Below are 27,296 nucleotides of genomic sequence, written 5' to 3' on the forward strand. Positions count from 1 at the left end.
GGGGGGAGGGTATAGGGAACTCTTGGGATAGCATTTGAAATGTAAATAAAGAAAATATCTAATAAAAAAAAAGTTGGTGTTAGGAGACAGCAGGATACTGCATTCATCCAGTAGATATTTCAGGAGTAGGGCCAACATTCCAGGAACTCCCAGGGACCTGTGTTAGTTAAGAAATCCTGGTGATCCCTCACAGCCAGCTCTAGACCTTCTTTTGGCAGCCTCTCCCATCCCCAGTCTTTTCTTCTGGGGTTGTAGTGGTCTGCTTGGTCAACTTTCACTCTTCTTTCTAATCTCAGAGAGGTCCTTGTGTGTGTGTGTATGTGTGTGTGTGTGTGTGTGTGTGTGTGTGTGTGTAGATGGGAGTAGATATCTTCAGGACTCTAGGTATATGAGTGGTAAGGACAGGTAGTGAAGGATTCATGGCTTGAGGCTCCTAAAGCGCCACATTCCAACATGGTTCCTTCAGTTAGCTTCCAGCAAATCTAATGTACTATTCTATTACTGTATGCAGTCATCAGGCCCAGCCTCCTGCTGCAAACCCAGGACTTGTGTGTGTGTGTGTGTGTGTGTGTGTGTGTGTGTGTGTGTGTGTCTGTTTCCCCTGGATTGAACATGAGTATTACCATCTTACACCAGAGCAGTTTTGACCATCTACATGAAACTCACAAAAATCTTCAATGATGTAGCTGCCTATAAGGTACCTGGGGACTTCCTGGTGATATAACTGCTTTTGAGTTAACCATATTACTGTAAGTAAACTCCATAAACTCATTGGTTTACCAGGATGGACTGGTATGGAGTCATTTCTTTGGTCTGTTAGTGATCTCTCTGTTTGGGGTGAATAGATGTTTCTTTGTTTCCCCAAGAAAACTAATGAGTATATGTGAGATATATATAATGTTTACCATGTATATTTATGTGTATTTATACTTCTGTGGGTGTTTATATGTATGTAAGTGCATATATTTCTATGTATGCATGCATGATGGCTTGAATAAGAATGACCCCCATGTACAGGGGAGATTTACTTTGCCCCCTTGCTCCTTGCCATCTGATGCAGTCAGAAGAGCTGCTCCCTCCCCCCAACTCCTGGGTCATGAGAGCAGATGAGTTGACCTGGTCCTTCATTGGCTGAAGCACTTGGGAGAGCAGGCTCTGCACCTTGCCTGGACAACACAGTAAAGATGGCCCTGATGGAGGAGGCAAGGGTGAGCCAGTCCAAGGGCATGAGAGCAGGATAGCTCAGGGCTTTGAGTTGGTCCACCCCCAAACCTACATTATCTGTGAACTGTTGGGGCATGCGAAAGGGCTGGTCCTGCTGATCCAAAGCTGCAGGATCTCCATGACACAGGGTAACAAGAAGACAACTGGGAGGAGACCTGGTGAGGATCCAATATTGATGGTGTCACAGAAGCCAGAGACTGGAAACCAGACTAGTAACTCATTGCGATGAACATTTACAAGTGAAGATGCATGAACAGAGAGGTATACTGTGGGACACTGTGACACATTATAGCTTCCCCAATGAGATGCTTCCTATGCTTGTTTTGTATATCTTTTATTTGTTTGTGTGTTTTTTATTTTGTGGAGAAGAGAAGGTTGTAAGGGCAAAGGGTGGATATGAAGGGATGGAGAGATGATGGGACTGGGGTGCGTGATGTAAAATTCATAAAGAATCAATAAAAAATTAGGGGGAAAAAGAATCACCCCCATAGGCTCATATATTTGAATGCTTAGTCATCAGGAGTGGCCTCAAATGCACTATGTAGTTGAGTATGAACTTGAACTTCTGATTCTTTGGCTTCTACTTCCCAGTTCTTTGATTATAAGTGTGTGCCACCACACCTAGTTTTATGAGATGTTGAGAATGAAATCTAAGTGTTTGTGGTTGTCAGGCCAGTACTTTACCAACTGAGCTACATTTCAGCCTCTCTCCTGACATAGAGTTGATTGCTGTTTCCCTTGTACCTTAGCCCTGCCAAGGTATCAGACTTCAGGGGTTATTCAGGTACTTCCCTGCTCCATGCATTCATTTGTCTTGACTTCTATTGGATTCGCTCTTTGCTAACAAGCTGACTTAGCCAGCCCAGCTTGCCATGGCAACCGCCCACAGCTTGTTCTCTGTCCGGCTGCCTGGCTGCTTTATCTCTGAGGCCATCTGTTCTGGCAACACAATTCCAAAGCCACTTAAACAGAGCCTGGAGCAGGGCATCCCTAAGCTCACATGAGTGTGCACGCACAAGCACATGCACATAGAAGCAGCATGACCCCCGCAGGGTGGAAGGTAATGTCAGTGGGGATCCCAGCAGCTGCTCACTTTTCTTGCTGTTCTTGAGAGATTTCTGACAAGTCCTTATGAATGGTGTAAGTCTACATATCAGTCTGCTTCAAAGCTTCACCCCACTTTTCTCTGTCCATGAGTCTACTGAGTTTTGACCTTTGTCCCGGGTCTTTTTCCGCCCTTCCTTTCTTGGTCCATGTTATCTGTTTATCCATCACCCTTGCAGCCGTGGCTATGAATATGGTCTTTGTCTCTGTTCACCTCCCGTCTTTCCAGTGTTGCCAGTTGCTCTTTGCTTTTTATTCTCTTTATGTCCTGGTAAAGAAGGCCTTAAAGGGCAGCTTCTGGAACAAGGAATCAAGGGGCTGTGTCCCTTATGTTCCATAGTTTGATTATGAGCATATCTGTCTCTTCCTCCCCAGCCCCAGTATGGCTAGTAATGGGGTCTTAAAGGCACTGTGTCTGGCTTCCTTGGGTCTGCTCATACCCTGGGTGGAGTCTCCTTAGCTTATGCCTAGACTTTGCTCTGAACTGTTCACTGAATGTGTTGTGTTTTCTCTTCTAATCACACAGCCCTCTCTCTCTCTCTCTCTCTCTCTCTCTCTCTCTCTCTCCTCTCTCTCTCCCACTCCCTGTGGGTACCCATCTCTTCTCCTAGGAGAATTTGGATAAGTACAGTATCCTAGGCCAGCAGGCTCCTCATTCACTTGGGTGCTTGAAATAAATGAGCTGAACTGGGCATCTTGTTGAACTGCTTTTCCCTGCAAGTCACTCTGAGGTCAATTACACCCTTTTCTAGCTTGATGCATAGGAGATAGACAGGAAGGAAGTCTCTCTCTGGAATTGATTCCAATCCTACCTGAGGTCTGATTTAGATAGTTCATGCTACAGGGAAATGCTTCATCCCTGATGTGACATCAAGGGTAGCTCTCTTTCCATCCCTTCCAATAGTGCTTCTTTAGGCCTAGGCTGCTATAAAATCTGCTGTTAGGACCCCGAGTTTGGGTTTCTTAGGAGCTCGAAGACTTCTGACTGGAGACTCTACTGAGTGACTTCTGCACTGCAGACCAATTTGCTTAGAGGCCTGGCTGGCAGCTACTCAGTTGACCTTCCTTGCTTCTGCCAGTCCTGTAGGATAGATTTCCCCAGGCTCTGTTCTGCCTGTGTCAGAGCAGCAGTCTAGCTGACTTGTGGATGGAGTCCTGGCTTTGGAATCCTGAGATCTTAGGCAGATCAAGCCAAGACTTAGGCATGGCAGACATCTTGACTTCTATGCTCTGGTTTTGTAGAGGATCTGGGAGCTCTAAAGTTTTGGATCATGCCAAGGGGTCAGGGCAGAGAGACTCTGGAATGTGTGCCAGGGATACCTTTTTAGAGATTCTTAAAATACTTTTAGAACTCAGGATAGGCTAGCAGAGACATTGTGTGGTACTACACGCTGGTAATGTCATTACGGGGATGTCAGAGATCTCCCTTTTGGCCAGTTGCAGTTTTGACTTATGGTTGAGAATCCAGGGAAGGCAGATGTAGCTAGCCAGAGCCCAGAGTAAAGCTGGGTCAACAGCTGCTGTCAACAACCAGAGCTGTGCTTTAAACATAGGGCTGTGACCTGGGCAAATAAATACTCCTAAACTCTCCTGGGCACACACACTGTCTAGCGATCTCTGACATGGTGTTGGCAAGTACTGCTTGCCTTCAGGACCTAGCTGCTGGAGCTCAAGAGCCTCCTAAGTCAGCCAACTTTCAGAGTTAGGGTTGCTCTGTCGTGCTAATTCAAAACATGCCCAAGTTTTAAGTCTAGGATCTATTAAAAGGAAGCAGCACTCCAGAAGTGTCTCCTTGATTTCTACTAATGTCCTTCAGGGTGGGTAGGTGTTCCAGTCAAATGGAACAAATGAGACTTGATAATTCTCATTTGTGAGAGAGACAGTGGCTGTTTTCAATGAAGTGCTAACATGTTCTGGCCCTGTGTAGTATTCCTGGATCTTCATTTGACTTATAAGGAAACTGAGTTACATAGACATTGATAACCTGTTCAAGATCAATTCATCTAAGGAGATATACAACCATGGCTAGGAACAGACAGAAAGTGGAGACCTGACTGTCCACCACGGCACCTGTAGCTACCTTTCCCCACTTTCTCTTACACTCACTTCTGCTCCAGTTTCCTCTAACCATTAACTGCTCCTGTTCCCCACTGTCCCCCCATTTTACCTTTGCTTCCCACTTCCTTCCTGTTCCCCATACCCCTAACTCCATTTCCCCTCCTTTCCCCACTTCCTATTGCTCCCACCAGGCTGCAGGCTTGATCTAGTGTGACAGCCCAATTCTAGCCACATCTCCTCCTTCACTGTTCAACTATAGTATAGGGAGGGGCTATCTCTGCCTCTCCTACTCCCCTGCTTTGGCCTGCAGGCGGGGTCCATTGTTTGGGCCTGAGGCCCATTGTGTGGGGAAGGGAGCCTCATTGGCAGGCAGCCGGCATCAATTTGTGATTATGTGCTCTCTGTTTTGATTGGCTGGTTGTGGTCTGTGCTCCCAGGGTCCTGGGACACAGAAGTTTGTGCAGCAACTTTTTCCAGCATGAAGTGACTTGCATCCAGGCTCCAGAGAAGAGGTTCATCCATCTTGCCAGGATGACGCTCTGCGGGAGCTTCCTGGGTGCGTACCATCCCCAGTCCCTTGCACCCCTCCCCAGGCTGTTCATAGTTCTGTCAGGATGCCCGGTCAGTGCTCAGTGTTCTTTTCTGGGCTGAAAAAGTGATAGACATAGACTCCTCTTGAATGCCAGCCAGAGACCCTGGGGACATCTTGGGTCCCTTTCGGCAGAGGTGCTGACAGCCCAGAACCCTGTGAAAGTCTCACAACTTTCCCATGGTTGGAAGTTGGGTGGATGATGGGTAGTGAGCCTGCTTGTATGTTTGTTTCTGTTTAGGACTGCTGGCTGGCCAACTGAGGGAGAGATACTAGCAGCCCCCGATCCAGGAGGCTGGGAAAGTGGAGGTGGACTGTGACTTCTTATGTCTTCTTTGTGTGAATGGGAACATCTATATTGGTCTTCTTGTGTCTTCTTCTGCTAGGTACATCCTAATCACACTCACAGTTGCAGGGCATGGGTGTGCATGTGTGTGAGGGAGTCTCATAAACTCGTTGCCAAATGTTTGCGAGTGTGAGACAAGCACACAAAGTCAGCCTGGAGTGTGGGTAAAGTGGGTCCTGGTTTTGTTTGCTCCATCTGCCAGGGCCTGCCTGGGGCAGCGCCCCCCAGCCCTCAGCTGTTCTATACAATATTAATGCTGACCATCTCGGCTGCGTACACAACGCCCTAATTGTCGCCGGCAGCATTAAGGCAGGCGCCCATCTGCGGGAAGCTTTCAGAAGGAAACAAGAAAACCTCACCCCCAGCTGGTCACTGGAGAAGGTGGTGCCAATTACAGATGCAGAAAGTTTAGAACAAAATTACTTGAAAGAGTTTTTATGAAGCAAATGAACTGACACTTGGAATGTCTGTGTGCGGATTTGCACAAGTAATTACACCTTATTTGAAATGATCCTACCAGTTAAGCAACAATTAAGTCTGCTCTCCCAGTGAACACAAAGCACTTTCCGAGTGAGCCGGCAGCAGTCATAGTTTAGCTTTTCAAATCTCTCCATTTCCTCCCCTGAAAAGTCTGTGGACCCACCAACCCAACAGAAATTGTTTACCTGTAGATCTTCCCAAACTTAAAAAGGCACGTGCAACCTGCCTTCAGATTTTTATGAAATAAAGCTTAAAGGAACAGCGTGCTATTGAAAAAAATGTTTTATGAGTCTTAAAAATTCTGACAAAATTTTATCTTATATAAGGAAAAGAAGTTTTAGATTATACCTTGATGTTGTCACAAGCAGGAGCTGTTTGAGTTGGTAGTACACTTTTGGAATTGCTTTGCCTTGCTAGGCGAACTGGCAACTGAGGACCTGGTGCACACGACAGGCTTTGACGAGTAGAGAACAAAGGCCAGCTCCGTGGGGGTGGGGGGTGGGGGTGGGGGTGTGGAGTGAAGGGAGCGCTGTCCAGAGTGCTGATCAGTCTGCGGCACGCCTCCACTCTCAGCTCCTTTCAGGGTCGAAGGGAGGTGATCAAACCCCAGAGTTGGCTGGAGAAATTCTCCACTCTGCTGCTTTTCTGGCACCCCCGCTTTGTTCTCCAACACTGTCAGACAAAGATCTTGAATCTTTACTCCTCAAACCAGCTTGAAAACTCTCTACATCTCTAACTTACCAGTTAGGTTACCAGTCCTGGGCTCTCTCTGGCTACTGATTTGTGATTTCCTTGCATATTCAAAGTACAGCCCCAGGCAGAATTTGGAGCATATTCTAGTCCACTGAGCTAAAACTCTCAAAGAAGCTTGTGGCTGCTTGAAGGGATAGGAAATGCTGACAGACTGAGGTTTGTGCAAAAACACTTTCCATTCCCTCAGAAAATAATGATGCCCCACAAGGATTTTTTTGTAGCACATATTGGCTTCTCCCTTTTGTCTTCTCTGTTTTGTGTTATTTCTTAAGTTTGATTATCATGAATCTGAATTAAATGGCTTTCCTGGAGTCTTCAATACTGCTGGGTAATAAGGTTAATTCAACACAAGCTCTCCCTTCTATCCCACCTTCTCCTTATAACAATGGCACACAGTGCTACCCAGAGCCTGCGTTCTGCCGATAAGGCTTTAATAGAATTTCTGAATGCTAAAGGTTTGGGATGTAAACTATCCAGCTCTGACAGCTTGTTCAGAGGAGATAGAGGTGGATTTTCAGGAGTGCTCTCAGCCGAATGTGTCCTTTTATGCTAATGGATAGGAGTTCACGAAAGAATAGGAAAATGGTGGGCAATCATTGTAGGACTCTCAAATGTTCTCCCTGGGCTAATTAATATTTCATCTTGTTTGACCACTGTAGGCTTGCATTTGTTTCATTTTTGCTTGATCTAAATAATTGCCCCATATGAATTTTGTATTTTACTTGTATGTGTAGGAAATATCATACTTCTGTTTCAGAACAAAGCTCCTTGTTTTGTGTATAGTATATAGAGAATGAACTACGTGTCAGAAATAATTGTTCATGAAGGAGGGGCTTCTGCTTACATTCCACAAGGTCCTTACAACCTGTTCTCCTTGCAAAAGCTAGCATACTTGCTCTATCTTATTCAGACTTCTGGTGGCCCAAGCCTATCTATGATAATCAAGCAGGACATTGTATTTCTGCACAACTTGCCAGGAAACAGTATTCGTTTTCTATTAAAACATGAAATAACCTTTGTGTTGTGCTGTGCATGTTTGATTTTCTAGATGTGGCAGTAGTGTCTTCTTAGGATCTTAATTTGGCTTTCATTTTTGTGTTTTCCAGTGCAATTTCCAATTCTGATTTGTCAGTGTGAGGATGAGTTTAGGGGTAACAAACGAATACCCTGGGATTCTCTTGAGGTTGTTCCTGTGTTCAGCTCTGTAAACTAGAGAAAAACTGAGACTTGATAGATTAGGAAGTTGACAGTCAGGCTGTATTCTAGGGTGTGTGTCCCACAGACTTTTCCTCTTGGTGTTTTGGTGATCGCTCCTTGCAGACAGTGAATTTATGTTTCTAGGGTTAGAATAGCAGTGCTTAGAGATTTTTAAAGTGGGAGAACTTTAGTATCAAAACATTAAAACAAAAAGGGAAAGTGTGACATTAAAAAAATATTTTCTGCTCTGTTCCTTGTGAATATACTTTTCTGTTTCAATCTTTGACCTTAGGCATCATTTCTGAAGAAAAAAAATCCACCCTAATTCCTGGTACTTCCATATGAAGATGAACCCATATAACACTTTTAGTTCATTTGAGAAATAAATTCTGCAATCCATTTTTTATGATGGGAGGTTGTATTCCTAACCACCAATAAATATTGTAAAGCACTTTCGCCAGAGCCATGCTAACCCAGGGCATCTGTCATTCCGGTCGCTGCTATTAGGAATTATTGGACTGAACCACTTGCAGAAAAAGAAGAGGGGAGTGAGCATGGCTGGCATAATGCTTCTTGCTCTTTTGTGTGTTTTACATTTGATAAAACCCAATCATGCTGTATATTGATTATAGATATATTTAGGCAGATTTGGGCACATTTGTTGGTGAGGCTCAGAACAGTAAACAGGAAATCTATTGGTTTGGAGCACCTCTCACCTTCAATTTGGCAGATCCATCTTTCTGATGTTATACTGTAAATTTATTTCACCTCAGAGAGTAAACAGATATATTGGAGCCCCAAGGGTTCATGGGTAGCGTATTTACAAAGGAGCCTCCTCCGCCAGCCCGTGCCACCGCTGCTAATGAGAGCGGTCATTAAGTAAATGAGACATCGCCTTTAGCTGGCTTAGGAGTTCGCACACTGAGGGGAGAAGATATTTAATTGAAACCCACACACAGGCTTCCCCACACGTGACTGCGGTGAGGGAGGCAGCTGCCTTCCCCTCCCCCGTCCTCCCCCCACCCCCCCATGTAAATTTCATGATTGCTTTCCGTGATGTCATTTTGAAAGAGGACAGACAATAGCTGTGGGGAAAGGTAAGTCAATGTTATGTTCTTTTGCTGACAAAGGCAGATACCCAGGGCTTAGCTTTTCCCCTCGGACAGAGGGGAGGGTAGAGCAGAGAGGATTTCTAAGAAAGCTCTCTTTGCAGAAAAAGCAGGTTGGGGATGTCTTTTTAAATTGTTCTGAAGGGCAAGGCTTTCTTCTCCCTGTCTGCCTGGGCTGTGTGTTCCTCTTCTTTCTTTGCCCTTCCTGCATTTCTGAGATTCTCATGGGCATGTTGTGTGTCTAATAGGACAGGCACAAGGGGAGGAGGACACTGTGAATCAAGACAGGAAACTTTATCTGTATTTCTGGAAAAGGAACACAGATGTGCCTGGCCATGGGACACAGAAGATCTGTGTCCAGGAAGGATGCTGACCCCATATGCAGGTCTGTCTGAAGCAGAGACTTGGAGCTTGGCTGTTTCTTGTGGGACACACACTCCAGGTACCCAGAAGAGATGATCCTGGGAGCATTTTGTCTTCTTGTCACATACTTTCAAACTTCAGGAGCAACACCCAGGGAGCATGTATCTTTGGGATCCATGGGTAGCATTTGGTGTTACTGTTCTCAGTTCTTCCTGTGTGTGTTTGTGTAGTTGCAATGTGCAGTTGTTTGTAGTGCCAGTGTAACTGGATTTTCATGTTTAAAACTAGGAAGTCAGTTTGAGCTTTGAACACAGAGATGCCATTGCATACACACGTGCTCTGGAGGACTTGGCTCTGTTCATGAGATTTATATTCTTTATGAATCAGGATAATAATCAAGTATAGGGAAGTTTGTGTGTCAGTGCTGTAGCTACTCATTGCCTGCTCCTTTCAGATGTGGATGCTTTCTTGTTTCAATATAATCTTTGAATCAGTGGACATCATTGGCTGGTAAAGTTGGTTGTTTAATTTCTGAAATAAAGCTTCTGAGAAATGACTTGAAGATTACATGTGTTTGGTCTTGAGGCATTACATGAGTTTGGTCAGACTGTATAGCTGTAAAATAAATAAATAAATAAATAAATAAAATGTTACTGATAATAATAATAATAATAATAATAATAATAATAATAATAATAAATAATACAATGACTGTGACTACTAAATTGTTCTTTTTTTGAGGGGGAGAGGATGCATTTTGTTCCACTGGCTTAAAAAAAGAATCTTAGTCCTGAGGGTATCTTTGAGGCTAGTGGCCAAGTAAACAAAAACAGGAATGTGTTAAGGCAAACTTAGGGGGGGAGCATCTAATTGGCACTAAAAGGATGTGCTAGTTTCTCTGAGGTGGCAACAGTGTAGGGTGTTGGGTCCTTACCTAACAAGCTGTGTGGGGGGAGTCCCTTCAGCCCCAGACTCTTTGCCACAACAGCCTTTTCCCATTGGCCCTTGGCTGTAATTTTTACCTCAGTCCACACGGCTGTGTTAACAAATAAAAAAGTGGAGAACAAAGATTATGCACCTAGTAGTATGCTGTTGTCAACTGAGGCATGGCCCTACCCCTCCCAAATTGTGTTCCTGTGCAGAAGAGGGCAGTTGAGTCAGTTTACTTTCATAAAGAGAGAAGCAGCTTCATGGAATCTTTTGTAGAAAGGCTATCTGATTCCCAGGTACTTTGGTGGTGCTAGACTTCAAGGAATTGGTTGATCCAGAGTGCTGAGCAAAAATAGTGTTCAAGAGTTCAAGGATCTGTAGGCTTTTCATCCCAAATCAATCTGCTTTCCATGCTCTTTAGAGTATAGAGCCCAGATGTAGTTCTGAGAATTCTTCCAGCTTCTGTCTGAACAGCAACTGAGGGTATTGCCTGCAGACCTCAGATGTGTAGATTCTGTATTCTTGTCTTAAACTCCCAGGGGTTGTATGATGAAAGCTCGCTCTGAGAAGACCTTCCTCACTTTTGGAATTGCAAAGTTGTTCTGTACTAGTATTGTGGCAGTTTCTGCTTAAATTCTTGTGAGTGTTCAGAGATGTCAGGAAGGGCTGGCACGGTGTACTGGTATGAAGGTGCAGGCTTGACTGCAGTGGGCCACCATGTTGGTCATAGGGCTGACAAGGTGCTGCCTGGACCTCTCATTTCCCTTGATTAGTCCTCCTTTGGTCCTGGTTATCAAATGTGCAGATGATGATAATGGGTGATATTGTATGTGAGCATGTGACATGGAGTAAAGGCCAAAGTCAGGCCTATAGAAAGACTGGCTCAGAATCCAGTAGGCCACCTTCTGGCATAGCCAGACCTAGCAGTGCCTGAACTATTTGGAATGCTGGTTTGCATAACCCAGCCCTGGATGAACACAATCAAAAGGGGCCTTCAAACTGATAAAGAGCCAGGAACCTATTAGGCCTCCAATAGCTGCTTACTGTAAGCAAGCAGATTGTTAGGGATTGAACCCATAAACTAATGTAAAAGGCACCTCTGCTTTGGAAAAATAGGTTCTTTAGGATAGAGCAATCCTACTACCCGGGCTGGAATTAAAAGTAGGTTCAGGAGCAGTCAGAATACCTTCCTCAGAATACCTTGGTCTTCTTGGACCCAGAGTGGCATGGGAGAGGGAGTTGAGAAGTGGCAGAGATGGCTGCTTCTGGTGGTCCTGGCTCATAGGTACTCTGAACACTGGTAATAACTCAAATACTTTGTGCTCCACTGTCCTCACCCTAGAAAACCTGTGCAAAGCCACTGTTTGTTGGCTTTTCTCTGTGGATCCCCGAGCAAATCCTTTCTTCTTCCTTTCTTGTCCTAGGACTGCCTTTCTGCTTCTCCTGTGCACTTAAAATTGAGTAATCAAAAGTTCATTGGGTACAGATGTAATTTTAATTGAAATTTTGTGGTCTGGGTTTATAGGGAAATTTGAGGGGGCAGCATTAAAAGGGTTTTGAGGGGAAGACTGAGCTCAGTGGAAGAGCAAGTGCCTAGCAAACACAATGTCCTGGGTTTGGTGCCTAGCTAGGAGATTGAAGGGATAGGGGTGTGGCTCAATTGTCAGAATGCTTCCTAGCATGTATGAAGGTCTGGGTTTGATCCTTAGTACTGCATAAACTGGATATGATGGCATATACCTGTAATTCCAGCAGTTGGGAACTAGAGACAGGAAGATCAGAAGTTCATGATCATCCTTGACTATATAGTAAATTTGAGTATAGAATATATAAAACACTGTTTCAGAAGAGAAAAAAGAAAAAGAAAGATGGTGACTTTATTTGAAAGGAATAGAGTAGCTGCTATTGCTGTGCCCCATGGACTTTCTGCTTTTTGAAGACTCTACAGACTGTCCACTGCTCAGATGAGAGCAGGTTCTAGGGTGCAAGTAGAAGGTACTCTCACTTCAAGTTTTTGCATATTTTGTTTTCTCCATATATATTAAGATTTCCTAAATGCCACTTAAAAACAAAAATGAAACCATGTAAGAGGTGTTTTCATTTGAATTAAATTAAAATGTCTGATCTCAGGCTTCTGCCAAGCTAGTGTTCTTAGAAGCCACACAATACAATTTTAACTCACCTCTCCTCTTGGCAAATGCCTTTAGGAGTGAGTGTGCTTTTCTTGTAAGACCAACTTCATTTACTGCTTCATCCTTTTTTCATTTTTAAAAATTCAGTGCTACTTTAAAAAGAAATAATGACTATAACTCAGAAAATGTTTTATTATTTTTTAAATGCTGTTTTTATGTATATGGATTTTTGCCTACTTGTATGTTTTTGTACCACATGCATGTCTAGCCTGTAGAGGCCAGAAGAGGCATCAGATCCTTTAGTCCTGGAGCTACAGACAGTTGTGAGCTGCATATGGGTCCTGGGAATTGAACCCTGGCCCTCTGGAAGAGCAGCAAGTACTCAACTGCTTGGACTATCTCTCCAGCTCCTTATTTTTGGCTTTGTAAGACACGGTCTCTCTTTGTGGCCCTAGCTGTCCTGGGAATTGCTATGTAGAACAGGCTAGTCTTGAATTCACAGAGATATGTCTACCTTTGCCTCCTGAGTGCTGGGATTAAAAGCAAGCACCCCTATGCCTGGCTCCAAAAGACATTTTAGTCTGCTCAACGAGAATATCTGCTTGGCTTTAGATTAGTCCCACTTTTAGAAAGAGAAAAGTTTGTCAGATATAGCATTGGGCTCTTGTGGCATCCCTGATCTTCTGAGAGTCTCTGCCCAATATCTTGCTTCATCTTCAGGAGTATGGTTTTGTGTATAGGCAATGGTGATCTGGTTTCAGTTTGTATAGATATTTCCAGGTAGAATTTTTGAGAGCTGTGACTTAGTACCGGGGCTATGATTTTAGGACCTATAGACACATTGCCAGCCCATCACACTGGATATCCTTCTCTTTTGCCAGTCAGTCACTCAAGAAACAAGGCTTCTGGACATTATGACATATTTGTATTTTCTCCAAAATTTTCTGTTCACTTTTGCAATGAGCACTGTGTATCAACTCTGGAAAATTAATGCCTACTTTTCCATAGTGCTAAGCCTTAAAATCTGCACTGGGCTGTTGCTGAATAGAAATGTCACTTTAGAACATGGTGGTAAGTTTGTAGGCAGGATGCGGCTACCTAGGCTTGTGCTTCCTTAGCCAAATTTAAATTTGAGCAAGGGTCTTAGAATTGCAGGAGATCTGGGATGGAAGGAGGAAAATGGAGCTATTTTAAAAACTATCGCCTCTTGGTTCTTCAAGGCAAAAGAGAGAAGAGGTAGAGCCTGCTCTTTTCTGAGCTAGATGCTTGACCAGGAGAGTTTCTGGTATTGGTGGATAAGAATACCAGTCTTGATACAGCTGCCTATTTAGTCTTAGTGCTAGGCTGTTGGAATAATTCCCAGACTACCATGTGTAGTTCTGAACTTAACCTGCCTCTTCTGTTCTGAAGAGAACAGGGCCTTTGCTTGGCCTCAGGGTTCACATAGCAAATCATTTTGTGCTTGGTCTCAAAAGGTGTTTTGGTCATGACTCAGTGAAGCCAGATATCAGCCTTGTTATCTTGTCAGCTGCTTTCCTAACCTAGCCACCTCTTCAGGGAAAGCTGCAAGGAGATGATTGGCATTTCCCTGGAGCTGTCCATAGCCTGTGGCCTGGCCTGATCAGGTGACAATCAGGAATGAGTTCTACAGGGCCTCTGAACAGGCTGACTGTGCTTGTTTCTTCCTCTTAGCTTCTTTGGCCCTAAGTGGTTTTTGAGAGTCGCTTCTTTCTAGAATCTCTACCTTTACTCTTCTGAGTGGGTTTTGCATGGTGACTGCTGAGGCTCCAAAGAGCATCTTGAGTTCTATCCAGCCCAGTGCAGGCCAGAGATGAGTGTAGAGCTCTACTTGCCACTGAGTGGGTCAGAGTGGTCCTACTAGTGTCTAGGCACTTTGTTGGGGCTGAGACCTGGCCACATGGCAGTGCCACTATCACAGCCACTGCTGGGTAGAAGCAGTGTGACACTGACTACTGGGGACACTGCTGCCTGGGTTGGACATCCTTCTCTGTTGGCAGCCTCCAGTGACAGGCTGCCTGAAGAGCCAGTCCTGTGATTTGGTTTGAAAAGTCATTATTACTGCGGAGCAGTTTAGCTGTTGTTTTTGCAGCATTGGTAAGGTTAAAAGAAATAATGATAATAATATAAGAAAGACTCAGTCATAGTAACTGCCTGCAACATGCTATTTGCATTTTTAAGGAAACATTTCTTTGAGACAGCCTGGGTGAAAGGTCACTATTTGCATATAAATGAAAAAGAAAGTGTGTGATGTTGGAAGTTACATCTGTATTATTTTCTCAGCAGTGAGCTGCTGTTGGAGAGATTAGGGGACATGGCTTGCATTTGGCTTTTATTGAATAGAGAAAGTACTAGCAGAGGCTGATTTAGAAGCAAAATAATGAGAAATATGCAAAGCTATAGAATTCCCGACTCCCCTACCCCCACCTCCCTTCTCTTCTCTCATTTTCACCTAAACTCAGCAAAAGCAGGTCCGTCTGCTCCACTCAGCAAGTATTCTACTCTTTGGATTTCAGCTTTATTAAACAAGGAAAGAAGAACAAAATTTGCCCCTGGTCTCCCTCGTAGCCCTGTTTGTTTCCTAAAAACTATTTTGTCCCCGGACCTGTCCACTCCTATCTACCAAGGATAGGAACAAAAATGTCTACTGCAACTGTACTCTTCCAGAGTTGGAAGGGTTGGGGAGGAAGGTGGTGCAGTTTAAGAGCTTCAAGGACTCCAAGCATGGACAGCAAAAAGGCAAGGGTTCAAACAAAAGAGTTCTGTGTGGGTGGAGGCAGCCATGCAACTTCCATGAAATCTTCAGTTTTTATTTTCCTCTTATACTTTTAGGCAACCAGACTTTCTGGTCTGGGGGTTATTTCTGGCTTTTTAGAAGGCCAGAAACAGAGTTCCAAGCAACAATTCAAAAAAGACCAGAGGAGTTGGGCCTGTGCAGAAGATTAGTGATTTGGAGCAAGGAGGGGCCTTAAAAGGTTGTGTTTGAGACTTCCTTCCTATCCTGCTTTAATCTTGCTTCTTCTCAGAGAATTCTACTGATAAATTATTTTTCTTATCCATATAAATTAAAATTTTGTTTGTTTTTGAAATAATTTCAAACCCGAAGATGTGTTTCAAGTATAGAACAAAACCATTTCTTCTGAACCTCTTTAGAGTATGCTGCTAGTGATCTTGGCAGACATATCTCACAGTCAAAAGCCTTCTTTCCTTTGCTAGCTTAATTTTCAGACCCTCGAGGGTGTGCTGGATCCTGGTGTCTTACGTTGGTCAGTTTGAAATAGGAATGATTTCCATGATACGTCTGTCTTTCATGATGGTGAGCCATTTGAAGAGAGAGCACTGGAAGAATGCCCTTCAATTTGGGTTTGTTTGTGATTGAACTTGAGTTACATAGGAACATCTCTCTCTTTGCCTTACTCCAGTGCTCCTTGTCTAACATGCCAACTTTACACTCATTCAGGTGGGCCATCCCAGGGTGTCCCCAATGTTGCTCTTTTCCTTCTGCAATTAATTCGTATTTGGAAGACACTGTGGAGGCGTCTTTTCCCCTTAGACTATCAGTTTGTTAATTTTTGTTGTTGTTTTTAAAGATTTTTTTATTTATATATTTTATGCATATGTGTTTTATCTACATGTATATCTGCATCAGATCCTCTGGGACTACAGTTATAGACAGTTGTGAGCTACCATGTGAGTGCTGGAAATTGAACTCAAGAACTCTGGAAGAGCAGCCAGTGCTCTTAACTACTAGTCTACCTCTTCAGCCCCCTCTTCAAATTCCACAGTTTGTTCATTTTAAAGGATGTCTCTAAAGTCTCATGATCTAGTATTTTAACCAATGAGTCATTAGCCTTCCTCTGATGTACAGATCATTCCTGATTGGCCAGTGCATGCTCCTTACTCCCCCACCATTTTTTCCTGTTCTTGCTTCTTGCTCTGTGCCCAGAGTATTGTGCTGGAGAATAGAGGCCAGCCTGTGGACCCAGTACTGGGTTCATCTTAGTAACCCATGGTAAAATGTTAGAGTAAGGTGATTGTCCTTAAGATATTGTCCTCCTAGGACCCCCAATAGTGCTTCCCCACTGTCTAAAAGGAGCCGTGGCTAGCTTTGTGGCCTATACATCATTATTTTACTTGATTTTTCCTTCTTGCCTTTCTCAGCTTTGTCTTAAATCTGAACAGTAGCAAGGAAAGATGAAGGATTGAGATAAAACATAAGAAGTGTTTATCCTTTAGAATGGATTAGGATATTTTTAGAATAGAATAGGTATAAACTTATACCTAACTCCAGGGCTCAGCTGCACATCCTTGTTCTACAGAACAGTTTAAGAATGGCTTGGGATGCTAACTCTCCAGGCAGGGGACTGCATAAGCAGGTGCAGGGATGCTGCTGTATGGCTGGTTGATCATCAGGCATGATTGTCCAACCTTCTGCTCAGATGCAGATTAACTACTGATGTACCCTGACACTGCTCTGGCAGAAGTAGAAGAGCATCTGTAACTATCTAGGTCATAGGACTTCCTGGCTCGCAGAAGCAGCTGTCTCCCTTGGCTCATGTTGACTGCATGGAGTTACAAAGGTCCCTGGGCACGGAACAGGATAGACAGGCTTCACCTGCTCTCTGTGGCCTATCCCACAGCACTTCTATGGAATCATCTTTTCTTTTTAACCCTAGTCCAGCATTCCCTGGGTTATTATGGTCTAAGTTGAATCTGGACCCAGTGTTCCCAACCTGTGATAAAAAAAAATGAACAAAGTTGGCATGTTAAGAATTTTACACTGCACAGCAATCCCTAGAGGTAACCCACAAATTATTGGCATGCCTTCAAGACCTGGAACTCAAACACCTATGGGAGGAAGTTTATCTCTTCTGGGCAGTCCTTACTGTCACAATGTTATTTTTTTAAATATTTATTTTTATTTTATGTGTATACTTGTGTGCATGTGCCCCATGTATATGCCTGGTGCTTGTAGAGGCCAGAGGAGGATTTTGGATCCACAGGGAACAAGAGTTAGGAATGACATGAACTGCCATGTGGGCACTGGGAGGTAAACCTAGGTCCTTTGCAAGAGCAGCAGGTGATCTTGACCATTGAACTATCTCTCTAGCACCCAGAATATTATTTTTTGATGTAAATATCCACTTGATAATTCTCTTGAAGTAAATCTAGAACCTTCTCCCTAAGCAGCCTCATACTGAAAATTGAATCCTTACCTTGTCTTCCAGTTGTATGAGATGCTGGCATAGGTTCCTTTTAAAGCTTTTATTCTCAAGGTTCTGGGGCACATAAGACCATGTAAAGTGTGTCTTCCTCTCTAACCAGGTAGACAGCCAGTATTTATGAGCCCGTCTCCTATTGATATAGGAGTTATAGTGTCTCCTTCAACAAGGCTAAAACTCTTAATCCTAATCCTTTCAAACAGTGCCACTCCTTTGTCCCTAAGCATTCAAGTATGAGCCTATGGTAGCTATTCTTATTTAAACCACCACAGATATCTAGGAATAAAATTGTTATGTTAGATGGTAACTATATTTTACATCTTGAGAATTGGGGTTGGAGAGATGGCTCAGTGATGGCACTATTACTTTTGCAAAGGACTTGGGTTAGGTTTCCAGAACCCACATGGTACCTCACAACCATCCCTAACTCAAGTTCTAGGGGATCTGATGCTGTATTCTGAAATTTGTGGGCACCAGGCATGCACATGGTGCACAGATACACAAGCAGGCAAAGCACTCATACACATAAAATAAAAACTAGATCTAAAAAAGAAAACCAAAAACTTGAGAATTCCAAGAATAGTTTTCTAAGTGACTGCTATTTTATATTTCCATCAACAGTAATGAAGAAGATTCTAGTTCCTACAGATTGGAACTCATACTTGTCTGGTTTTGAATTTGTTATAACCATCTTAGTGAGAGTTAAGTGATATCTTTACAGTTGATTTGCATTTAACTCATGACTAGATGTTGAGGTCTTTCCATATGTATATTATCCATTTATATATTGTCTTTAGAGAAATATCTTTTCAAGTACATTGATTTTTTAAAGTGGTTCATTATCTTATTAAAGAGTTATCAGAGTTTTTTATTCTCAGCACAAATCCTTTATCAAATATGTGATTTGCAAGCATGTAAGAGAATTTTATTGATGGTATTATTTGAAGACAAATGTTTTCAACTATGATAAAAGCTGTCTTAGAGTTTTTATTGTGATAAAACACCATGGCCAAAAGCAGCTTGGGAAGAAAAGGGTTTGTTTTATCTTTCAATTCTCAGGTTCATACCACCACTGAGAGAAGTCAGGGCAGAAACCCAAAGTAGGAACCTGGAGGCAAGAAGTGAAACAGAGGTCATGAAAGAGTGCTGCTTACTGGCTTGTTCCCCAAGGCTTGCTTAGTTTGTTTTGTAATATACCCCAGGACCACATGCCCAGAGGGTGGTACCATCCACAATGGATTTGGCCCTCTCATATCAATGACTAATTAAGAAAATGCTCCATAAGGTTGCCATAAGCTTTCTTTCTGTTTGTTTTTGTTTTTTGAGACAGAGCTTCTCTGGGTAGCTGTCTTGAAACTCTTGATGTAGACCAGGCTGGCCTTAAACTCAGAGATTCACCTGCCTCTGCTTCCTGGGTGCTAGGAACACTACCTGGTACCTACAGGCCAATTTTATAGAGGCATCTTCTTAATTGTGGTTCCCTCTTCTCAGATAACTCTAGCTTATGTCAAGTTAACAAAAACTAACCAGGAAAAAGTCCAATATATGTATATCAATTTAAAAACACTTATTTAATTTTATATGTATGGATGTTTTATCTGCATGTGTTTGTCCAGTTGATGCATGTAGTGCTTGCAGAAACCAGAAGAGGACATTGGATTCTCTGGAACTGAAGTTACAGATGATTGTTAGCTGCCATGTGGATGCTGGGAGTGGAAGCCAGACGCTTTGCAAGAACAGCAAGTGATCTTAACCAATGAGTCCTCTCTCCAGACCTATATTATTTTTGTTATTTTTGTTGTTTTGAGACTTGGGTTTTCTATATAGCCCAGGATGGCCTTGAACATGTAATCCTCCTGCCTCAGCCTTCATAGTGTTGGGATATAATCTTGTGTCACTGTGCATGGTTTAGTTTTATGTCTAGTACTTTTGGTGTTCTATATAAGAAATAAACCATTGCTTGATCCAAAATCAAGAGGGTTTTCTTTTAGGGTTTCTAAAAATTTTAGTTTTATAGATATGTCTGTGATGTATTGTGAGTTGCACTTTTTTAACTGTATGAGGCCTATCTTCTTTCTATTGGATTCCAGTTGTTTCGGTACATCTATTAAAATGATTATTTTTCCCACTAAATCATTTGCGCATCATTGTTTTACCTACTGATAAAATACAGCTTACTTTTGAGTCTGTCTCATTTATCTACATGTTCATCCTGTGAGGATACTTTATCATCTTGGTAACTCTAGTCCCATGGTAAGTTTTGAAACAGGGAAGTATGAGTCCTTCAACTTTGTCTTTAAATTTTTTGTTTTAAATAAAAAATTGTTTTGTTTTTTTTTTTTTAGTTCCACAGAATCTTGTAACTGTGGATCTGGGATCCCTGTGGAACAAACACAGAGAAGGGCTCTAGGTCTCCAACAGAGATTACAATGAACACCCTATCCTAGCTATAGGATGATGTTTCTGAAAAGCATGTTCTCCAGTATGGAGGCTGTTCACATAGAGAAATTGGATTCAGATGAACTTATCAGACACTTGAGAATCCGCAAGTAGTCTTGTTTGTCCAAAACCTCTTTGTTAGTCAACTTCTGATGGTAAAGTTGGTAACAGTGACAACATCAACACTGTTTTCAAGCATCACTAAGGGCTCTTTCAAATGTTTCTTAATCTCCAAGTAGTTATTCTCACGTTGTGTACAAAGGAGTTAAGAATTAGAGGGAAAAGTGACCATAGAGTCAGGTCATCATGAACTATGGACCACTTGGTGATACCACTGTGAATCTGTGGAAAGCATAACTTCTGGTCTCCACACTCCTGGATAGGACTCTCCTCAGACTGGTTAGTCCTTCATGCTGTTGGACTTAGTATGTGATCAGGACTATGGATTTTATAGAGTCTAGACAGTAGACTAAAGGTATAGCATGCAGAGTCCATAGGGCAGAACCTGGCCATATGCAGGTCCCAGTGTAAAATAAATGGATCATATGAGAACCCCACACTGCTGACTCCTTTTAGTGATTCTTATTGTTACAAGAAACTTGCTGGACAAAGGAAGAAAAATTGTGTCATGCTGCTTTCAGGACCTTTTATAGAAAGTTTTGACATGGGTGTCAGCACTTTGCTGAACTGTATGATCTGTTTCTAGGGGTTGTGAGGAGCCTGTGTTTTGCTCTTGTTCTGAAATGCTTCATTGGCTTTGTTACTGATGTTAGATAAGAGGCACACTTTAGGGATTAAATGAGTTTAAGGTCTTGGTGCTTTGCTATGCAGATGTGGTATCTCAGGTTGACTTAAAACATTAGTTCCTGGGCTAAAGGTGGTGGAGAATCCCAAAGAACTGATTTCCAAAATATTAGGAATGGTGAGGCAGTAGAAGTGCCATACATTGCTTATCTCATTCCACAGAACACTAGAGGTCCCTTTTCAGATACATATGCATGACAAACTAAGAAGCAGAAGAGACCTACAGGAGATGCTTTAGGGTAGGTAGCTTCTGGGACACTTTTCATAATTTAGACTAAGTACTGTCCTTCAGTTGTCATTGAGCCATGCTCCAGTCACCTCACATGTTTGTGTATGTCCCTATAACAAATAATTCTGATTGTGTCTCATGAATCAGTCCGTGCACAGGCTTCTATAGCATGTTCTCTGGGACAGACATTCAGAATCAGAACCCTGAGCCTTTCAGGGTCCAGTTGTCTCCCAGTTCCTTAATGGTACAGTGGAGACACATGATAACTCTTATATGTCAGTTCCCATAAAGAGTACCTAATGGCTGGCACAATTCTTGACTGTTCACTTATGAAACCTTCCAAGTATGTATTCTTCCCAATGGTTTCTTCTGCATGGATCCCATTCTTAGACATCTTATGTTGTTGGTGGCAGTTGCCTAGTGGTTCTTTTGGTACAGTTTCTGCTATAAGGCTCAAGGATGGAGATAGATAGGTAGGTAGATAGATAGATAGATAGATAGATAGATAGATAGATAGATAGATAGATAGAGGCAGGCAGGCAGACACACACATAGAGATGAGAGATTATCTATCTATCTATCTATCTATCTATCTATCTATCTATCTATCTATCTATCTATCTAGGCTATATAGATATATCTGTGGGGAAGCATACCTGATACCTGCTCAATAATGGTGACCATTAATTTCCCTCTATAGATGGGACCCAGAGACCTTGAATTGTGAGGAAAGTCCTACAACTTACCCCTTTATGATCAAATGAAGCTGGTCCTCAGCATTTCCATATAGGGAACTCACAGTTCAAAGAGGAGAAGGCTTCCTCTTTTAGGAATCTTCTATGATTTATGATGTGCCCAGTCTTACAGGATCACTGTTCCTTTGAAGACTTTGTAGCTTTGGCAGCTATGTCTAATTTATTCTTTGTCTTGGCTCATGAAGGGGCTCTGAGTCCTTTAAGAGGATGGAGATATTTTTAAGGAACAAGAGGATGGTCATGATATAGGGTGACTGGGGCCAGGAGTGGTAGAATTCTGGATAAAAACAGTTTTGGGAATGCATCCCACTAAAAATATAGAGTAATGGTGGGGAAGATAATATTTATGATAATGTGTACTCGATCTGCCTTTTCCTAGGAGAAGAAAGCAGAGTGTAGAAATATTCATTTCCTGATTTTATTGTTGGTAACTAATGACCTTCCTTTGAAACTCTGCAGCATAGAAAGCAGGTTGTCATGGAGACAGGGAATGACGTTCAGGGAATAGGTACACAATGAATTTCTTTGTCGTGTCCAGCTGATATATTCAGCCTCTGCTTAGATGTGTGAATTTATGTGAATTATGAGAATTAAATATTAACTGTAGGCATTGCCCAGGAGAGAAGTAAAAACCAGGAAGAGAAAATATACTGAAAACAAGTAATGAGTGCTACTGGGGTGCAGGGCTCCTTGTGAGAGGCCATGTTATCAGGGATGATCAGGCCCACTGGATGGACTTCATTTTCCTCAGTCAGTGGGTGCTTGAGAAGTTGAATGACACAACATGCATTTAACAAAAGCAAATGGACCTGAGCTGCACATTCTTTTGGGATAATTAAAAAAATGTAGTTATGATTGAGTTACTCATTCATTGGCCAGTTAGTTTTCAAAATCCCTCAATGCCATCTTTGCTTTCAAGGTGGGTCTCATAGGATTCATAATAGTGCCCTGAATGGAACAGCTCATTGGGTGTCTACACCCAGTGACACATGTGCAAAATAGCCATCAGAGGTGAGGCCATGGTGTAGACCCTCTGCTTCTAAAGAGTAAGGGTCTCTCTCTCTCTCTCTCTCTCTCTCTCTCTCTCTCTCTCTCTCTCTCTCTCTCTCAACACCCATGAGCAGTGAATTTGTTTGTCTTTCAGATAGATTCCAGAGACTGTGCCGTGCTACATTTAAAAGTGTCCTGCATGTTTTTCTTTCTCTTCAGGGTCTGCCGAGCTGATATTTGTCAGGGTTCCCTTTCTGAACTTCTATTCTTTTAAATCCTCAGAAGATGAGTTCCGGGGCAAACTTCTGACCCAGAGGTGGACACAGGAAGACAAGACTAGTAGCTGCAGAACTGAGAGACATTTCCTGTGTAGATACAACAAGGTAAGGGCTTGGCCATGGGTCCTTCACAGACAAGATGGGGACCAAGATCACCTAGTTATGTTTTTAGTTAGAGAAAGAAGGATGAATAGAGAAAACTCCATGTGATAGAGGTGACACAGGATTCTTACTTCCCAAGGATACCCTTGGGGATGATCTTGGGGTTAGTGCCTGTCTATGACCCTGGTTTTGGTCACTAACCCTCTAATTCTACAACTTCCTACTGACTTACTCTGTCTGAGACCCACTCTCCAGAGCAGATGACATCAGAGCTGGGATTCAAAATAGAAAGAAGCATGGGGCATCATACTTGGGGCCAGATGCCAACCTCTTTAAACATGTTTTAGATTCACTTATTTTATGTCTATGAATATTTTGCCTATATGTATGCTTGTGCATGGTGTTAGAGGTCAGAAGAGGGCAGTAGATTCCCTGGAACTGGAATTACAGATGGTTGTGAGCCACTGAGTGCTAGAAACTGAACCTGGGTTCTCTGAAAGAGCAATAAGTTCTGTTAACCACTGAACCATCTCTCTGGTGTCCAGATGTCAACTTATTATCTGAGATGCTGACGCTTTGCATTGAGTGTCTCAGTCAACACCTAGGCATGGCATCCAGAATAAGGGACAGCCTGAATATAGGTAGAAAAGACCATGAGTTTAAGGCAGAATGACATCTCAGGGTACTTGCATTTTACTATTAGAATATACTATTTCTCCCTCATGTCTGGTGATAGAAATGTATAATTAACAGATCTATTATGGTCACTTTGCTAAGTACTCAGACTCATTTTGATTCTTTATCAGTGTGCTGAAGATTACCAGTGTGCTGAATATGATCAGTACAGTGTCCTATGGTAAAATATTATTTATTTCTATTACTGAATTTTTGACCTCTCTCGCTTCACTGTACCCAAGCCCAGAGGATTCCCCAAGAGACATGAGTGTTAGATCATATGACCATGAAAGTGGCTCTAAGCAAAATAGTTTCTGTAGTTGCTTGGTACCCTGTCAAAGTGAAGTAGGAAGACTCTGGTTTCTCCACAGCCCAGGCACAACATGCTCAGAAGGTTTGAGCTTGCCACGAGCTACATGTGACTGTTCAGAATGCAGGTGCTGGTAATGAGCCTGGGGCTGACACTTGGGCCCTATTAACAGCACTAAGGCTTTATAACTGTGTCATCTGTAAGCCAATTTGATTTACTTTGGACGGATCTCTGTCAGCTCAAGGCCAGCCAAGTGGAACTATATAGTGAGTTCCAAGATAGCTATTCCATGGTGGCATTTAACAAGAAAGAAAGAAACAAAAAACTAAGATGAAGAATAGGCCAGCAGAGGAGGGAAGATGTGAATGGACTGATGGGTCAGAACTGAGGGGTAGCATAGGTGATCTCCTTTGACAGAGACTAAGAGAAATAGCATAGGTTAGTGACCTAAGATGGCATGTGGGTAAGATGAGGAGCCAACAGGAAGGACCATGGAAGTGGCCCACATAATAAGATCAGTGGTGTGCTTACCCTCTGAACTCACCACAGTTCAGGTAGTTGGATAGCTTAGGAGCATGTGGTGCTGTTAGAGAAGGCCTGTGTTGGTGTGTTAGGGGATACCATGTGTTAGTATGTTAGGCACAGATGGTGAACCTTGAACGCCTTCTGAACCTTAAAGAATAAAACCTTTGGTCCCCAAGGCATACACTACTTAGTGGACAATTAGTTATGGAACAAGGATCTCTGGTAAGGACAATTAAACAGAAGTAACTTCAGGGAGGGAGGTGACTCTCTTTTTTAGCTGTCTGACTTGATGTTGTTGGATCAATTACCTGGAGAGATACAAACCAACGACCCTGGAGAGATACAAATTCCATTTATAACTAGGTACACTTGTAATCCCAGCACTTGGAAGGATAAAGTAGGAGGGACAATACAAGTCCAGCTTGGACTGTATAGCAAGACCTTGTCTCAAAGAAGAAACAAAGAAGTTTTATGAAGTTTGAAACAGATATGGCTGCTTTACCAGGTAGCCTAATTGGTTATAATTTTAATTTAGGGGTTGGAGTGAGCCAAGATCTCATGTTTAGAACTGTCAAAAGACACCCCCATCCTGAGGCATTTTCTGAATAATGTCCCATGGGTAGTGACATTTCTATATCACAGGAAGTGGCAGGTCTACTTACTTGTAAGTAGATTGCATAATTGGTGGAAGAACAGTAAGGGTAATGTCAGACATGTAGTAGTATATACCGCAAAGGGGAGCAGAACTATCATTGCAAAGAACCAGGAAGTACTATGATGACTCCTAGTGGGATATAGGGGCATAGGCATATGATTTATAGGAAGTAGAATGTACTTTTAGGGGAATTCTAGTAGAATGGCTTCTAGGGGAACTTTTGCATCCTTCTGTGCCTATGAGCTTACATACAAAAGGAAGGGCAAGCATTAATAGTAATCAGAAAATGGGATAGAGACTCTGAGAGTCCCTATTGTAGTTTTTATGGAGGAGAAAGTAAGTCTGGTGCTTGAAGGTTGCTCATGAATCCTACCTAAGTGGAGTGCTCCTTTCCCCAACCCAGTGGTGGATTTGGACTTGGGTCTGCACATGTTAATACTACTGCCAGGACACAAGACAGTTTGTAACCTTTTTGGCTGCCACAAGGGAAGCCCCCCCAAAGACAAACTATTGTATTTATTTTTTTCTCTCAATGGAGTGAATAAGATACTGCCAAGTGAAGCAGGGCAAGGGATGGCCAATTTTTGCTACATTTTTACCCCATAGCTACTTTAGCTTCTTCCCCTGGGCAGGGAAGATATCCTCCCCCAGGTTTCCAGAGGAAGTGTGTACAAAAACCTTAGTCTTCTGTTAGAACATGGTAATCTACATAATCCTATGGCTTTAAAAGCTGTCCTAGATCTATTTTAATATTTTAGCTTTTCTGGTTATTAGAGTACATTTTTTCCCCCATGAGATACTGTCTCACTAGGTAGCCTTGGCTGGCCTGGAACTTGCTATGTAGACTAGACTAGCTTTGAATTCACAAAGATCAGTCTGCTTCTGCCTGTTTTTAATCCTGCTGAGATTAAAGGTATGTGTTATCACTCCTAGCTAGAGTACATTTTAAGTAAAATAAAACACCAAAGTATCTCTTTCCAATCCAGGGCTAGAATGAATGGCCCGTGGTATAAAGACACCCAGAATTTCCGACCAAGACTCTGCAGCTATCTGCTCAGCTCCCTCTGATATATCCCTCCTCAACCAGCACCAGCTTCTAAGACAGTTTTGACTGCCCCACATACTCACTCATTCTTTTCTCCATCTGCTGTGTTTTGCTTGATGTGTCCTGAATAGCTCTCTGCAAGAGGCAGTGAATGACCTCACATTTGTGAAGGTGGGAGCTCTCTTCAGCACAAGATGGGGACCTTTCAGGAAATGAACTGGTTAGGAACAAAGAGATGTGGTCAGAGGGATAGCAGAGGTCTGACCATTGAGTTTGATTTGTCTATCCAAAGGTGCTCTTGGCTCCTGGGGATAACTTACCTCAATCCTGAGGTGTCTCTCATGGATACTCTTAGGTATTCACTTGTCAGATCACTGTTCCTATTCCTAGTCAGGTTCTCAGGGTCTCAGGGATCAGCAGATTCTTTATCTTTGTGTTCACTCCTGAAAAGCTTCATTGCCTTTATAGAATGATGTGCAAAACTCCCAAGGCCAGGTCACCTCCATTTGGGGGTCAAGTTTCAGCACAGATTCTGCCCTTGGATAGTCCTTGGATATCAGGCAAGAAATGGATAGGAAACCCTTCCATCCTGGAGGGTGTGGGCAATTGGCTTGAGATATCAAATTAAAGGTCAACAAGAACCAACTGACTTAGGGAATCCCTGGACCGCTAAAAAACAAAACTCATGGTTATTATTTCCTCTCCCTGCCCCTTCTTCTTTTTCTAAGCCTGTGTGGCTTAAAAATTGCTATATAGACCAGGCTGACCTTGAATTCACAGAGCTCTGCTTGCCTCTCCCTTGCCAGTGCTGGGATTAAAGGTGTGTGCCACCATGCCTGGCCCCATCGTTTCTTCTTTTTTTTTTTTTTTCTTTTTTATTATTATTTTCTTTATTTACATTTCAAATGCTATCCCGAAAGTTTCCCATACCCCTCCCCCCACCTCTGTTCCCCTACCCACCCAC

General features: G+C 42.7%; 1 protein-coding gene across 3 annotated transcripts in view; it reads left to right on the top strand.

The window, feature by feature from the left end:
* Positions 1 to 4,879: 4,879 nt before the first annotated feature.
* Positions 4,880 to 27,296, top strand: part of Myt1 (myelin transcription factor 1) — a 65,192-nt gene continuing 42,775 nt past the window's right edge. The window contains exons 1-2 of one of the 3 annotated variants that reach the window (XM_021192082.2): positions 4,880 to 4,942; positions 23,025 to 23,125. In XM_021192082.2, coding sequence (XP_021047741.1) covers positions 4,918 to 4,942; positions 23,025 to 23,125 — 126 coding nt within the window. In that variant the 5' untranslated portion in view covers positions 4,880 to 4,917. Of the gene's footprint in view, positions 4,943 to 8,548; positions 8,849 to 8,882; positions 8,974 to 23,024; positions 23,126 to 27,296 lie in introns of those variants that run through there. The other 2 variants (XM_029536295.1, XM_029536296.1) reach the window with 2 other exon arrangements.

This window comes from Mus pahari, chromosome 3 (genome assembly GCF_900095145.1).
Source record: "Mus pahari chromosome 3, PAHARI_EIJ_v1.1, whole genome shotgun sequence".
In the NCBI taxonomy this organism is placed as follows: Eukaryota; Metazoa; Chordata; class Mammalia; order Rodentia; family Muridae; genus Mus; species Mus pahari.